Consider the following 14,101-nt stretch of genomic DNA (forward strand, 5'->3'; position numbering starts at 1 on the left):
TAGCTCTTTTGTCCTTTATACAGGGATGTTATGTATTGAACAATGATGGTAGCATGTTAAGCATCATTACCATATTACCATATATTAAACTATGTAAAATATCCTGCTACTACATTTTTTTACTTTTTATGTGGTAAAACCATGTTTAACAAAATATTAAGCACAACAAACTCTGGAAAGGGGCTGGAAGCACATCTACTCTTTCTCCCTCATTGAGAATTTCTGGATCTGGCCTCGTCCCACCTGCCGACGCTGGTTGACACTAGCATCTCCCTGAGGTTGACCAGGGTGAGGAGATACATTGAAGAGATTCAGCCATAGACTTACATGATTGAGCCAGGTTCAGGCAGCTGCCTCAAAAAGCTCTACCAGTGGGCACTCACATGCAAAGCTCGAGATCTGCAACTATAGTTTTAGCATCCTAAACCCGACGTCAGTTAGACCCAGAAGTCTATGGTGCACTAAATTCAGCGTCAAGCAGACATATCCAAATGCAGTGTAGTTAGCATCTTTTATTTGTCTATGATGTTTGTTGGCTTGTTAGCTTGTAACTTGGCTGTGCTACAATGACGGTGTATTCTCTCTGTACTCTCTGACAGGCTGCTCTGTGCTGAAGATTACTTTCAGATTTCTATGATGGCTTTTGCGTATTTGTCAGGGATTGGTTTACCACTAGTGACGTTACGTACCAATTGTAGCTTGCCATGGATGCATTTGAATCACAGATTTCAGAGTAGTGCACAGGCATCTCTTCCTTCAGGAGAGGAATGTGAAAAACTTGGCACAGATACAGGTCGGTATTGTTAAGGTCAGACATAAATAAAAGAAACAACACACATTTTTAAATGGAGGGGAACTTGAAGGATTTTGCCCTGTCTGGGATTCTGTGAGACTAGCAGTAAGTCATGGAGAGAGAAGGGAGCACTTACATGCAATTGTGTCTATTGAGAGAAAAAGACTCAATAAAGGTTACAGTAACTTAACCTTCTAAGGTAAAAACATTGTTGAAAATCAGGGCATTATTAATAAACATAGAATCAAACAGCTCTCCTGTTTCAGAATTTCTGTATGCAGTAAGGCTACCATTCATATGACAAATGACACTAATGTACAAATAATTTCTGCCCTCTGCAATAAAAGGGCATTTCAATTTTACACACAAAGGTCAGTTCACATCGTGATCAGTGTGTCTCAGCCTTTGAAAACAGTCAAATATATGTTGTGGCTTTGAAAGAAGCTTTTTTTTAAAGTCTAAAATGACTGAAATGTTGCTGCTCCAAGAGCATTACATCATTTCCATTCATTCTAGTAAATGGAAACTAGTTTGAAATGACTGGAAAATATGTCATGTGATAGTGAGGAAGGGTAGCATGTGACAGTCATGAACTCCAAAAATACATGTATTATACTCCGCCCCCCTGAGGTGTTTGTAAAGAGAGCGTGCTCATTCCTGACGCCCACAGGTGTCTCTCCCCTGTGGGCACAATTGAGAAAAACAGGTTCAACTAGATTGGGATGCCTGCGATGAGATATAAAAGGTGCAGAGCAGCTGTTCAGAGCTTTAACTTTCATTGTTGTTTTAGAGTTTTTGATTTACGCTGTGTTTCTCTGTGGAAAATGACCATCAACAACTTCTTAGTTGAATATGATGCCACCAACAGCAAAAACACCTTCACGAATGGAGATACTGTTAATGGGAGAATCATCGTGGAAGTTTCTAAGGAAACTAAAATCCAGTCACTTATTTTTATAGCAACAGGAAAAGCTCGGGTCTGCTGGAGTGAACATTACGGACAATATTATCATCATGTGTACTGGGCTAATGAGAAATATTATGATGTCAAACACCATATCTTGAGGGAGGCAAGACAAGATGGTAATGTATTAAATTAACACAATTGTTGATAATCAGTCTATATTATTTATATATACCTATATATATATATATATATATATTTATATACTTATATTAATTCTGTTCCAGGAACTGAAGTCATTGGTAAAGGAAGACACGTATTCCCTTTCTCATTCCAGATTCCTGACAGGTGCCTAGTCACATAATCTTTATTTTAGAGTCATGTTTTACTTAGTTTCAAGTCATGTAAAGTTTCTCTGATTGTACTTCACAGAAAAATCCCATCATCTTTCAAATCCTGCATAGGCAAAATTGTTCATAAAATGAAGGCAGAGCTTAAACAATCAATGAAGCTGACAAAAACAGCCAAGACACACTTCACATTTGTGTCCAAAGCAGACATGGATATTCCCGGACTAATGGTAAGAAATCATCGTTTAGAACTGCAACCATTTGATGATGAACGTTGTTTAAGCAGAAGAGAAAAATTGATCTAACCCTGTTAATCTGAGGTGGGGATGTGATCTTTTAGGAACCTCAGTATGGTTGCAAGGATAAATCTGTCAAAGTGTTTGGCTCTGGAAACATTTCAATGGATGTTCACACCAAAAGGATGGGATACAGGCAAGGTAACAATAGAGTCTGGTAGAATATATCCTGCACCTGAAGAATTTTGATCCTCTGCCTTTCTTTGTTAAGTAACTGGACACATTTCTCTCAGATATTTTTGAGAGCTGGTATTTGTTTACAGAATAATGTTTATTGCTATCTCTAAAGTATCTGGGTCTAGAAACTCTTCAATGGATGGCCGCACCAAATGCATGGGATAAAAGCAAGATAATAAATTAATCAACTGAGTGGCAACATAGCACGGCTTTTACTTGTTCTACTGTACCGGAGATCGCTCTCTAGACTGGGTCATGAGAATGACTTGATGCTAGCAGAAATCGAAGAGAATAGAAAGACTAGATAACCAACCAGTGTTCAATGGACTTTGCTGGGAACTTGAAGGCAATAGGGTACACAACAATGAACAGAGGGTATAAGGTATGCTTGATGGTCAAAATAGGTCCAACAACCAGGGTTTGCCTTGGTGCACTCTAACAGGTTGATTCAATCAAGGAGGTTGTATCTGCCACCTTCAATCACTGAGACATGCCAATCAGCACCAGGGTGTTCATCTCCATAAGCAGTAAGCAGAAAGAATAACTCGTTACATGGCATCATATAAGACTATATATTTATGTTTTTAATGCATTTTGAGTTTTCAAACAGGTTTTTAGCAGCTTCTAGACTGCATTGGATTTTTAGAGCATGCAGGCCTGGGCCATGGGGGAAGAGGGAGGGGGGGCGATCACGTTGAAGCATGGCTCGGATCATCTTGGCCAAGTGTGAGTGTGCCCTTAATGACCTCACAGCTTGTTTGGCATTTCTGTACTGCAATTACTTGTTGCTAAGCAGCCAACATACATATTGATATGTCATATCTGCAATAAGCTAATATCGGCCAACATATTGACATAACCAATTTATTGGTCAAGTTTCAATGTTGCATGGCTTTATAATGTTTAGGTTATGTTTAGACTGGGAGTATATATAAGTGCTCACTTTGGATCATGGCAGATGGTAATATATTTTGTCTATTGATCATAGCAGTTTCACAATGAATGTCCCTAATCGATTGAGTTCTTATCAATTCTTCTAATTCTTCTTATTATTCAATTCTTATTTTTAATAATGAGAAAGTGCATGTTCTCTATTAACCTAATAGCCTGCTTTGTTGATTAGCTTTATTTTCTCCACTTTACAGGTGACGCTCTCCAAGTCATACTTGAAGTCACCAACCACTCAACTCGTGCTGCAAAGCCCAAATTCATACTGTATGAGAAGAAGAGCTACTTTGCCCAGGGTCGCAGGAAAGTATGCACAAAAGAGATCCTTAAGGAGAAGGTTGAGGCTGTTGCATCCTCGGGGAAAGAAACTGTGACCAAGGTGATCACCATCCCCAGTGAACTACCTTCCTCTATTTTGAACTGCTCCATCCTCAAGCTGGAGTACAGGCTGAAGGTAAACCTCACAATATTTGGTGAAAAGATAGATCTTGCATTTTCTCTTTCTGAGTAAATCCCCTGTTCATATGCTTGATTACTGTTATTTTAAAATAACTAATGGGGGGAAGCTTGTGGGGCTTATCTGTTTTTCCAATGGTTGAATGTATTATTTGTACTTTTCTGAATAAGTGAATCACTATCACCATATCCTTTCTATGGAAAAGTTTAGCACTTCTACTATACCATGATATAAAATATACAAAAGGTCAAAGGGGTCATGTTCAGTGACTATAAAAGGACCAAACAAATTGATCACACATTAACCTGATACATTCAGAAATCTCTAATGAACACAAATTAACTCAAGAAACCTCAGAGAGAGAAAACCTACAGTAAACCAGAGGGGTCCTCTAGTGACAAATGTATATAAACAGTTTTGTTCAGACTTTGAACCCTAACTCATTGTTCATGGTGTTTTCCAAAGAACTGCACTATTGTGTTGATATAAAAAAGAAAAAACAACAATATAACATCTACAATTAATGTTTCACAGATCAATCTGGATGTCAAATATGCTTCAAACCCAGAGATCAAACTACCTGTAGTCATCCTGCCGTCCTCTGAAGTTCCTGCTAAGAAACAACAACCTGCTGCTGCTGGCTTTGGATTTGAAGCATTTGGGTACCCAAACCAACCACCCTGGGACACAGAACCACAACAGCAAGCAACACCCCAAACTATGGATTCCCCACCTCCCTATGGAGCGTACGCAATGTACCCTTCTACCAATTATATGAGTACACTGTAAAATGCCACAGATTTAGCATTGTACTCTTATAACATCTCATGATTCATGCTTTAAAAAAGCATCAATATTGATACAGTATCTTCTTTTTAATCAAAACATGTTGCCTACATTACCCACAATGCAACTCGACAACCACGGACAGAGGCATTATGTTTTCAGGTTGTTTGTCTCCGTCTGTGCCATTCTTCTGAATGCGATATATCAGTAACCTCTGGGTGGATTGTTCTGCAAATTTGATACAAATTTCCACTTGGACTTGAGAATGAACTAATTAGACTTTTGAGGTCAAAGGTCAAGGTCACTGTGACTTCACAAAAAGCATTTTTGTCCTTAACATAAGAATTACTACTCTAGATATGACGACATTTAAAACCAATGTCTGAAAGAAGAAGATTATCAGTTGATGATATTTTGTATCCAAAGGTTTAAGGTCAACATTGTACATTATCTCAGCATGTAGAATAGTTACTACTTTATTTTCTTTTGTCAAATAACACGAAGGTGAGGTGGCTGTATATTTTTAACCGCACAAATTTGTATTTGAATGTAAGATGGCTAAACTGTATCTTTTGTTCAAATCATTTTATTTATGCCAGTGTATTTAAAATTGTTGTGGAATTCAAATGTTATAATAACATTCAGATGTGTTTGTGTGTGTTGAAAATAAGTATATCTAGTCTATCTCTCATTATATGAACCAAAGATATCTAACTATCTAATAAAGGAATCTCTCTGTTCGTCCGTCTGTGTGTGTGGCTCTGTAATTTGCATATCTCAAGAACTGTCCATCTGATCACACTTGGCAGGTGTATTCCTGGGGACCCAGGGGAGTGCAGTTTCAAATTTGCTACAATTTGCCAGATGGTGGCGCCAAAACTATATGTTTTGGCATGTAACTTTTAAATTATAAGTCTCAGAACCAAAATTATTTATTTCCTGGATGCTGGGACCAGATGATTCTATCCATATGAACCATGCTCCTTTCTGTATAGATTGTATTTTCCTCCATTTTGAATTGTGTCCAAATGTTTTTTCTACTCCTACATTTTTAAGCAATCAGCACCAAATTTGGCACTGAACATCTTTTAACTGAGCTGGAAAACGTTACTTTTTTCAGAATTTTGATACATACAGTATTTTTGATACATATACAGTGTTGCTATAGCTGACCTTCAGAGTTCGCTCAAATGATGTAGGCATGGGTTATATTATCCTAATCTGCCTGATTAAATAAAGATTCAAACAAAAAAATCTAAATAAATGTATCTCAATATCTCCTGAACACTTTGTGCTATTGCAGCCACATTTGGTGAACATGTGAAGATAACCTGGCTGAGTGGACATGACAAAACTGTTGCCATTTGGCCAGTATCAGCATCATATAACTATAAAGGAAGGAATCTGTCTGTGTTTGTATGACTTTCAATCACATATCTCAAGAACCCTTCATCTGATCAATGCTGCAAGCAGCACTTTAGGGGACCAGTTGGCCCACTCGGACAGGCACGCATTCTGAAGAACCACACACACCCTTGACAACACTGCTAGCCTGAATTTGTATTTTAATATTGCAATGCTTACTACTGAAGGGTAAGCCCTTGTTTGAATACGCAGTGAAAGCGTGGAACAGTGTCTCTGGCAAACAATGCAGGTTAAACCAGTTAATTATAGGTCCTAAATCTGGTTATTTATAATAAGTGAAAGTCTCTCACATATTACATTTGCTAGTTACCACCAGTTCACTAATGGTATTATATTAAATAATACATGAATATGACAGAAAGTGTCAACTGAGTTTTCTTGTAATTTGGTCAACTTCTTTTTTAAAAAGCATTTTTTTTACATGAAAAGGGGCAGAAAACTAAGAAAAATGAATTCCTTAAGCCCTATTAATGTGAAATACTGTACTTTCTTTAAACATGAACTGCTTTGGAAATGAACCATATCCTTGTCCTACAATTAATATATCATCACATGTGTATATACTTCCTCTAATTCAAATATTTTGATTCCCAACAAATTTAGGCTATGTGTGCTGCACCCAATTTGGAATTAAAGGTGGCTGAATTAGTTCATTTCTGACACTGGAAATTATGCTGTTATTGGGATTTAATTTTCGGTGCCCAAATATTAAAAAAACAGGAGCATTGTGTATTTCCAGAAATATGCGTGAGATTATGGACAGACCATGGATCATCATTTTGGTATTTTTTGTGATATGCCTATGGATTATCAGTAACCTGGACCTAGTTTGTGTAAAGACGAGCCACAGACACTGACTTATTGAGGGCTTAAGTTTTTCCGCTTCAAGGGCTGGTGACTTTCATCATCATTGCCATTCCTCCACTGTGAATATTAATTCAACTGTCACTTCCTTTGGAATACAATTCCATTACGCCAAACATCATGTGTAATGTTTTGTCTGCAGTAAATGGAAATTAGTTTGACATAACTAGAAAAATATGTCATGTGACACATTGAGGAAGTGTAGCATGTGACAGCCATGAACCCAGGTTAAAAATACAGGTATTATACTCCGCAGACTAAGATGTTTGTATCGAGAGCGTGCTCATTCTTGACAGTGATATGATGAATTGTTTTTTGACTGTCATTGTCACAGTTGCAATTAAAACCATTGTTTAATTTTCGTTAGTAAACTGTTGTGAGTTTGCGTTCTGAATGCACCCTGTCCCCCTGCGTGTCTCTCACCTGTAGGCATAGTTGGGAAAAACAGGTTCAACCAGATTGGGATGCCTGAGATCAGAGTTGAACAGAGCAGAGCAGTTGTACGGTTTGGGTTAACAAGCTTTAAGTTTCTTTGTGGTTTTACAGAGTTTTCAATTTTCCGCTGTGTGTTTCTCTGTGGAAAATGACCATCAGCGACTTCTCAATTGAATATGATGCCATCAACACCAAAAACTCCTTCACAAATGGAGATACTGTAAATGGGAGAATCATCGTGGAGGTTTCTAAGGAAACTAAAATCCAGTCACTTATTTTTACAGCAAAAGGAAAAGCTCAGGTCCGCTGGAGTGAAAATCACGGGCAGAATCGTCATCATGTGTACTGGGCTGATGAGAAATATTATGATGTCAAACACCATATCTTGAGGGAAGCAAGACAAGATGGTAATGTATTAAATGAATGCAATTGTTGATACTCAGTCTATATTATTTATATATACCTATATATATATATATATATATAAATATATATATTTATATACTTATATTAATTCTGTTCCAGGCACTGAAGTCATTGGTAAAGGAAGACACGTATTCCCTTTCTCCTTCCAGATTCCTGACAGGTGCCTACTTGCATAATCTTTATTTTAGAGTCGTGTTTTACTTAGTTTCGAGTTATTTAAATGTTCTCTGATTGTATTTCACAGAAAAATCGCGTCATCCTTCACAGCCCACATAGGCAAAATTGTTCATAAAATGAAGGCAGAGCTTAAACAATCAATGAAGCTGACAAAAACAGCCAAGACCCACTTCACATTTGTGTCCAAAGCAGACATGGATATTCCCGGACTAATGGTAAGAAATCATTCATCGTTTATAACTGCAACCATTTAATGATGAACGTTGTTTAAGCAGAAGAGAAAAAATGATCTCACCCTGTTAATCTGAGGTGGGGATGTGATCTTTTAGGAACCTCAGTATGGTTGCAAGGATAAATCTGTCAAAGTGTTTGGCTCTGGAAACATTTCAATGGATGTTCACACCAAAAGGATGGGATACAGGCAAGGTAACAATATAGTCTGGTAGAATATATCCTGCACCTGAAGCATTTTGATCCTCTGCCTTTCTTTGTTCAGTGACTGGACACACCTTTCTCAGTTATTTTGGAGGCCAGGTATTTGTTGGCTGAATAGTGATTACTACTAACTGCATGCTTCATCAAGGAGGCATCATTTACAAACTCTTGTGTAACACTTTGCTCCTCCTTAACCTGTCAGGAACCTGTAGGTAACTAATCAACTTGAAATGTTTTGCAACCACTCTCTGAACTGGGTCATGAGAATGACTTGGTGTTGACCAAAGAAAACCTCATTCCCTGACGCGGCAGCAGTTCCATAGGCTACTTTAAAATGCAAGTTTATTTTAAGAGTGCTGCTCTCTCCGTCTTAACACTACTGATTAGTGTATGAGCTGTATGTAAACCTTGATATGAAGATGCCATTGCAAATACAGCCCTTCTTCCTCCAACCACTAAAATATTTCTGAAAAAAAAGACAGCTAGATTACTAACCAATATGCACTGGATTTGCCGAGAACTGGAAGGCAACAGTACATGTAACAATGCAAAGAGAGTGCAAGGTGTTGTTTTCTTTTTCCTGTTACGTTGGCTAATGATCCAATTGCATAATCATAACCATTTTGTAACTGTCCATTGGGTTTAGAAATTGACTAGCTCCCTTTTCTCCATTGTACAGGAGAGGCAATCCAAGTCATACTTGAAGTCAAGAACACCTCAACTCGTTCAGTGAAGCCTAAATTCACATTGTATGAGAAGAGGAGTTTCTTCGCCCAGGGTCGCAGGAGAGTTAACACAAAAGAGATCCTTAAGGAGAAGGTTGAGGCTGTTGCATCCTCGGGGAAAGAGACTGTGACCAAGGTGATCACCATCCCCAGTGAACTACCTTCCTCCATTTTGAACTGCTCCATCATCAAGCTGGAGTACAGGCTGAAGGTAAACTTCACTATAATGTGGTCAAAAGACAGATCCTGCATTTCCTCTTTCTGAGTTGATCTTCTCTTCACATGCTTGAAAACTGTTATTTTAGAATAAATAATGATGGGAAGCTTGTGGGGCTTTTCTGTGTTTATATTTCCATTGTTTAAAATGTATTATTTGTACTTTTTGGTTTAGTTTTTATAATTATTTTTTTAGTTACAGATGTTATAACAATAGAAATATTGATATTAAACACACATGTGTGTGTGTGTGTGTGTGTGTGTGTGTGTGTGTACACAGTAATTCTGGTGACATATAGGGGAAAAAAAGTCATGTAACATTAATAATTAATGTTTTCACAGATCAATCTGGATGTCAAATATGCATCAGACCCAGAGATCAAACTGCCTATAGTCATCCTGCCTTCGTCTGAGGTTCCTGCTATGAAACAACCACCTGCTGCTGCTGGCTTTGGATTTGAAGCATTTGGGTACCCAAACCAAGCACCCTGGGGCACAGGCCCACAACAGCAAGCACCACCCCAAGCTGTGGATGCCCCGCCTCCCTATGGAGCATACGCAATGTACCCCTCCTTTAATGATTACAGCAAATAATTTTAACATTGAGAAACAAGACTGTTGTTCAGGCTCAGTTCTTTCTCCTCCTCACCCGCATATATATATATTTTTTTTTGGGGGGGGGGGTTCAAACTCAAAGTCTTCCACCACGACCAAGAGTTTCATGCCGCTGCCTCTTGACCCACAGACGTTACTGACTTTTCAGTTATGTTGAGCAGCTAATCCACTGCAAACCATGTTGAAATGTTTGCTTACACTTCTACAGAGGTCCAAGTCCAGCAAACCACTGCAAGTACACTTTGTTGTGCATGCTCGTGTTTGTTATTTTTGCTGCTGTGTAACAGGAGATAGTGACCATATGGTTCTTGGTCAGTTCCACATTTAAATTTCAGGCTGCTTAAATCAATATCATCTCAAAGACAAACCTGAACAGAATTACTGTTGACTCAACATACAGTAACACTGTAACATCTTAATATTTCATATACAGTATGTCAATAGGATCAGAAGTTTTTCTTCTTTGTATTTTAAGAGACCATTTACGAGCAACAAGGAGTTTTCTATAGTTATACGTTAATTCATTATCGAGAATAGTTAATACTTTATCTTTTTTATGAAATTATAAAAAAATGAGGTGGCTGTATTTTTACTTTTTTACATTATGTTATCATGTTTCTCTGTGTGTTTAATGACAGTTTGTTTGCAGTTTCTTAGATCTGTGATACAGCTAATGATCTCATTAATACTTTCAACACTATAAATGCATCAATACAGGAAATACATATGCTCTAAGTGTTTTTCCTTATTATGTTATCTGATTCATCAATATTGGTGTCTTATAATGTATAACTGACATAAAATACTGTCAGTGAACAAAGATGGAATGCCCTAGTTGTGTTAACATAATGATAAAGAAGCAACACTATGCAGTTCTATATATTTTTTTTACATTGTTTTAAATAGTATTAATTGAGGAATACCAATGAATTTGCACACAGTATTATAACATTTTCTCCATAATGTCAGTCTCATTTTATACAGCCAAATTTAGCTCGCAAGGCTGTTGACTAGAGTTACCTGTGTGAAAGTGACACCTGCAGCTCTTGATCACGTGGCCATGTGTGACACAGATACAGCTCCTGGAGAAACCCACTGCTGTAGTGCATATGTCGGCCTTGCCTGATCCTTGTTCACCAACGAAAGGCCCCACTTCATGGATCAATTCAAACCTGCTTCCAGTAGATTTACAAGAATTATTTTTGCACAAAAAGAGGATCGTCCCTGTGCTTTGGGAAGGTTATTTGGTGTGGTCTTATAATGACTGTGAAGCATCTCTCGGTGGATTACAACAAGGTGAATGATCGAGGCACCTTTTCTCCCGGCGACATCATCTCTGGCAGAGTGACAGTGGTGACCAGCAAGGAAACCAAAGTGCAGTGCTTTTTGGTCAAAGCCAAAGGAAAAGCTAAGGTGATGTGGCATGAACAAGAAGGACAAACCACAGGGACGCACAGCGACAAGAAGAAATACTTTCATTTTGAACATATAATTCTTCAGGATAAAAACAAAGGAGATGGTTAGTATTGCCGCTCTTGTGATCCAAAAAAGAAAGATGGAGCTTCAAGCTTTTGAGTTGGTAAATGTGAAATTAACATATTTTCTTTTTTTTATAAGGTTCAGAAATCATCCGCCCTGGAAGAAATGTGTTTCCATTCACCTTTGCGATCCCAAATACGTGCGTGTGCTAATCTAACCTTACCCTTTATATGGAACATTTATATTTATAATAAACACCTTCCTATCTGCTAGGAAATAAAAAAATCTCTCTAAAGTATCTGCATTATTTCCTCACAGGGATATGCCTTCATCTTACGAGGGGAAATGGGGCAAAATTACATACAGTTTGCGAGCTCAGCTGACTCAGTCAATCTGGCTTGTCCACAAAACCAAGACTGAGTTCCCTTTTCTGACCAAGTCTGAGTTCCCCTTTGCCTCCAAATCAGAAATGATAATCATCGGACTTAAGGTATAGAATTGATATGCCTTTGTATTTGAATCAGGTTATTCTTTTAGTTATTGTGTGACCAGTTAGTTTTATAATCAAAAAATGATCATAGTTTGTTGTAATAATCATCTATACAACCAATGCCAGCTCATATTGATATTTAAATATTTGGTTTCTTGACAACTTATGTTTGTATTGGGTAGGAGCAACAATATGCAACCAGGATTTCATTTTATGGCTCTGCAAAGGTGACTATGAACGTTACCTCTGAAACAATGGGAGTAAAGCAAGGTAAGCAGATTTCACTAAGAATCTATTTTTTCTGAGTTGTCTGACACATTAAAAATATATATTTTTTTTCTCTCCGATAAATAGGTGATGCAATGGGAGTCTCCGTTGAGGTACTTAATGAATCTGCACGCACAGTAACACCCAGATTCTACCTGTGTGAGAAGCAGACCTTTGTTGCTCAGTCGAAGAGGATAGTACACACGAATGACACCCTCTTTGGGACAGGAGACCCTGTTCCCGCTGGGACCAATCAGACTATAACCAAAGTTCTGAGTGTCCCTCCACAACTTCACCCTACCTTCTTCAACTGCTGCATGATGAAGCTCGAGTACAGACTCAAGGTATTTATATTATGTATGTTGTATAATCAATTATTTTCTTTTTAAAAATACACTTGGCTTGGTTATAAATTGGTTACAAAAACACATCTGTGTAAGACTTAATGTCAAGCTCAGAATGAATATACATGATGACAACAGCACCTCACAGTGGCTGTATGAGTGGGAGGGACAGAGAGAAAAAGGGAGGAGAATGATCCATACATGTAGGTAGGACAAAGTGTCATTACTGCCCAACCTGTTTTGTCCTGCTCTAGGGCTCAATAAGGTTTAGGTCAGTGCATTCAGTAAAAACTAGTAGTGCAGAGGCCAACGCACAATTAGTAGAGGGGTATACAATATGGTACAGATCAATATTAAAAGTTGCATTTCTTTGGTTGCAGGTCACTCTTGATGTCCCTCAGGCAAGAGACTCAGAGATCAAACTTCCTCTGGTCATTCTGCTGGGTTCGCCCAAACCACATCAACAAAAATCTAAGAAATCCATCTGGTTTAGAAAACTTCCTGGTTAAAATTAGATCAAGACACAGTTTAATATAACCCCTTTTGATTAAGTTTAAACTACCTCAAGCGCCTGAAAATCCACTGTTCTCTCTCCACTAGACGGAGATGTGTGTCACTAAGTAGCTCGCCAGTAGCAGTTGATTAATTTAGGCACCAATACCACAATGTAAATACTCCATTATGGTCATTCCTGTGACTGACATGTTATCAACTGTTACATTATTGTTAGATTAATACTGATGCATCGATGCAAAGAGGATGTTACTGTTGGAACTAGTTGAGCTAGTTTTACCTACTTTATACATAGATAAGTAGTTTAGTTTAGTTTATTGAGGTAGGAATCACAGGAAAAAAATAAAGTTGATATTCAACTTTGTTTTCGTTTTTGGAATATTCTCTAATGATTGTTCATTCATTCATCTTCAACCGCTTGTCCCTGTCGGGGTCGCAGGGGGGGCTGGGGGTCCTGGAGCCAATCCCAGCTGACTTTGGGCATGGGGCGGGGTACACCCTGGACAGGAAGCCAGTCTATCGCAGGGCACATAGAGACGAACAGAGACAGACAACCATTCACACCTAGGGCAATTTTTAGAGTCATCAATTAACCTAACACGTGCACGTCTTTAGATTGTCTGAGAAAACCCATGCAGACATGGGGAGAACATGCAAATTCCACACAGAAGGGCCCCAGCCGAGATTCAAACCAGGAACCCTCTCGCTGTGAGGCAACAGTGCTAACCACTACACCACCATATGGCATATGAATGTTCCCCAACCAGACACAGATTTTTTGGAAAGTGTAACAAGCTAGAACAGTTGATTTAATCTATAACCCTGCATTCTGCTATATAAACTTAATGTATGTTTTAATTTTTAATGTCAATGCTTTTAAGAAAAGTTACTATTAACTGCTGCTCTTTATAAAGTAGCAAGTACCTTATACTTATAAAGTTGTACTCCAATCTGAGTGTCTGTGGCGACATTCCCAGGC

The 14,101-nt window shown here is 38.2% G+C and overlaps 3 protein-coding genes across 3 annotated transcripts; all 3 read left to right on the forward strand.

The window, feature by feature from the left end:
* The first annotated feature begins 1,592 nt into the window (after nt 1-1,592).
* On the forward strand, nt 1,593-5,315 carry LOC310946707 (arrestin domain-containing protein 3-like). The gene is made up of 6 exons (XM_083913247.1): nt 1,593-1,876; nt 1,985-2,045; nt 2,130-2,277; nt 2,388-2,484; nt 3,666-3,922; nt 4,460-5,315. The coding sequence occupies exons 1-6, from the start codon at nt 1,618-1,620 to the stop codon at nt 4,712-4,714; spliced, it is 1,077 nt and encodes a 358-aa protein (XP_083769373.1). The 5' UTR covers nt 1,593-1,617; the 3' UTR covers nt 4,715-5,315.
* Nucleotides 5,316-7,485: 2,170 nt separating this feature from the next.
* On the forward strand, nt 7,486-11,123 carry LOC310946708 (arrestin domain-containing protein 3-like). The gene is made up of 6 exons (XM_083913248.1): nt 7,486-7,842; nt 7,961-8,021; nt 8,106-8,253; nt 8,368-8,464; nt 9,153-9,409; nt 9,757-11,123. The coding sequence occupies exons 1-6, from the start codon at nt 7,584-7,586 to the stop codon at nt 10,006-10,008; spliced, it is 1,074 nt and encodes a 357-aa protein (XP_083769374.1). The 5' UTR covers nt 7,486-7,583; the 3' UTR covers nt 10,009-11,123.
* Nucleotides 11,124-11,225: 102 nt separating this feature from the next.
* LOC310946050 (arrestin domain-containing protein 3-like) lies at nt 11,226-13,257 on the forward strand. Its single transcript, XM_083912335.1, has 6 exons — nt 11,226-11,548; nt 11,647-11,707; nt 11,827-11,998; nt 12,181-12,268; nt 12,353-12,609; nt 12,990-13,257. Exons 1-6 carry the CDS (start codon nt 11,290-11,292, stop codon nt 13,116-13,118), a joined length of 966 nt encoding a protein of 321 aa, XP_083768461.1. The 5' UTR covers nt 11,226-11,289; the 3' UTR covers nt 13,119-13,257.
* The last annotated feature ends 844 nt before the right edge of the window (nt 13,258-14,101 follow it).

Source organism: Echiichthys vipera (genome assembly GCF_963691815.1).
Source record: "Echiichthys vipera genome assembly, chromosome: 4".
NCBI lineage: Eukaryota > Metazoa > Chordata > Actinopteri > Perciformes > Trachinidae > Echiichthys > Echiichthys vipera.

Coding starts and splice junctions, on each gene's coding strand:
- LOC310946707 (XM_083913247.1), top strand. CDS start 1,618: ATGACCATCAACAACTTCTTAGTTGAATATGATGCCACCAACAGCAAA. Junction 2,046..2,129: donor TCATTCCAGATTCCTGACAG/GTGCCTAGTCAC, acceptor TGTACTTCACAG/AAAAATCCCATCATCTTTCA. Junction 3,923..4,459: donor AGCTGGAGTACAGGCTGAAG/GTAAACCTCACA, acceptor AATGTTTCACAG/ATCAATCTGGATGTCAAATA.
- LOC310946050 (XM_083912335.1), top strand. CDS start 11,290: ATGACTGTGAAGCATCTCTCGGTGGATTACAACAAGGTGAATGATCGA. Junction 11,549..11,646: donor GGATAAAAACAAAGGAGATG/GTTAGTATTGCC, acceptor TTTTTTTATAAG/GTTCAGAAATCATCCGCCCT. Junction 11,999..12,180: donor TGATAATCATCGGACTTAAG/GTATAGAATTGA, acceptor TGTATTGGGTAG/GAGCAACAATATGCAACCAG.
- LOC310946708 (XM_083913248.1), top strand. CDS start 7,584: ATGACCATCAGCGACTTCTCAATTGAATATGATGCCATCAACACCAAA. Junction 8,254..8,367: donor TGGATATTCCCGGACTAATG/GTAAGAAATCAT, acceptor GTGATCTTTTAG/GAACCTCAGTATGGTTGCAA. Junction 8,465..9,152: donor AAGGATGGGATACAGGCAAG/GTAACAATATAG, acceptor TCCATTGTACAG/GAGAGGCAATCCAAGTCATA.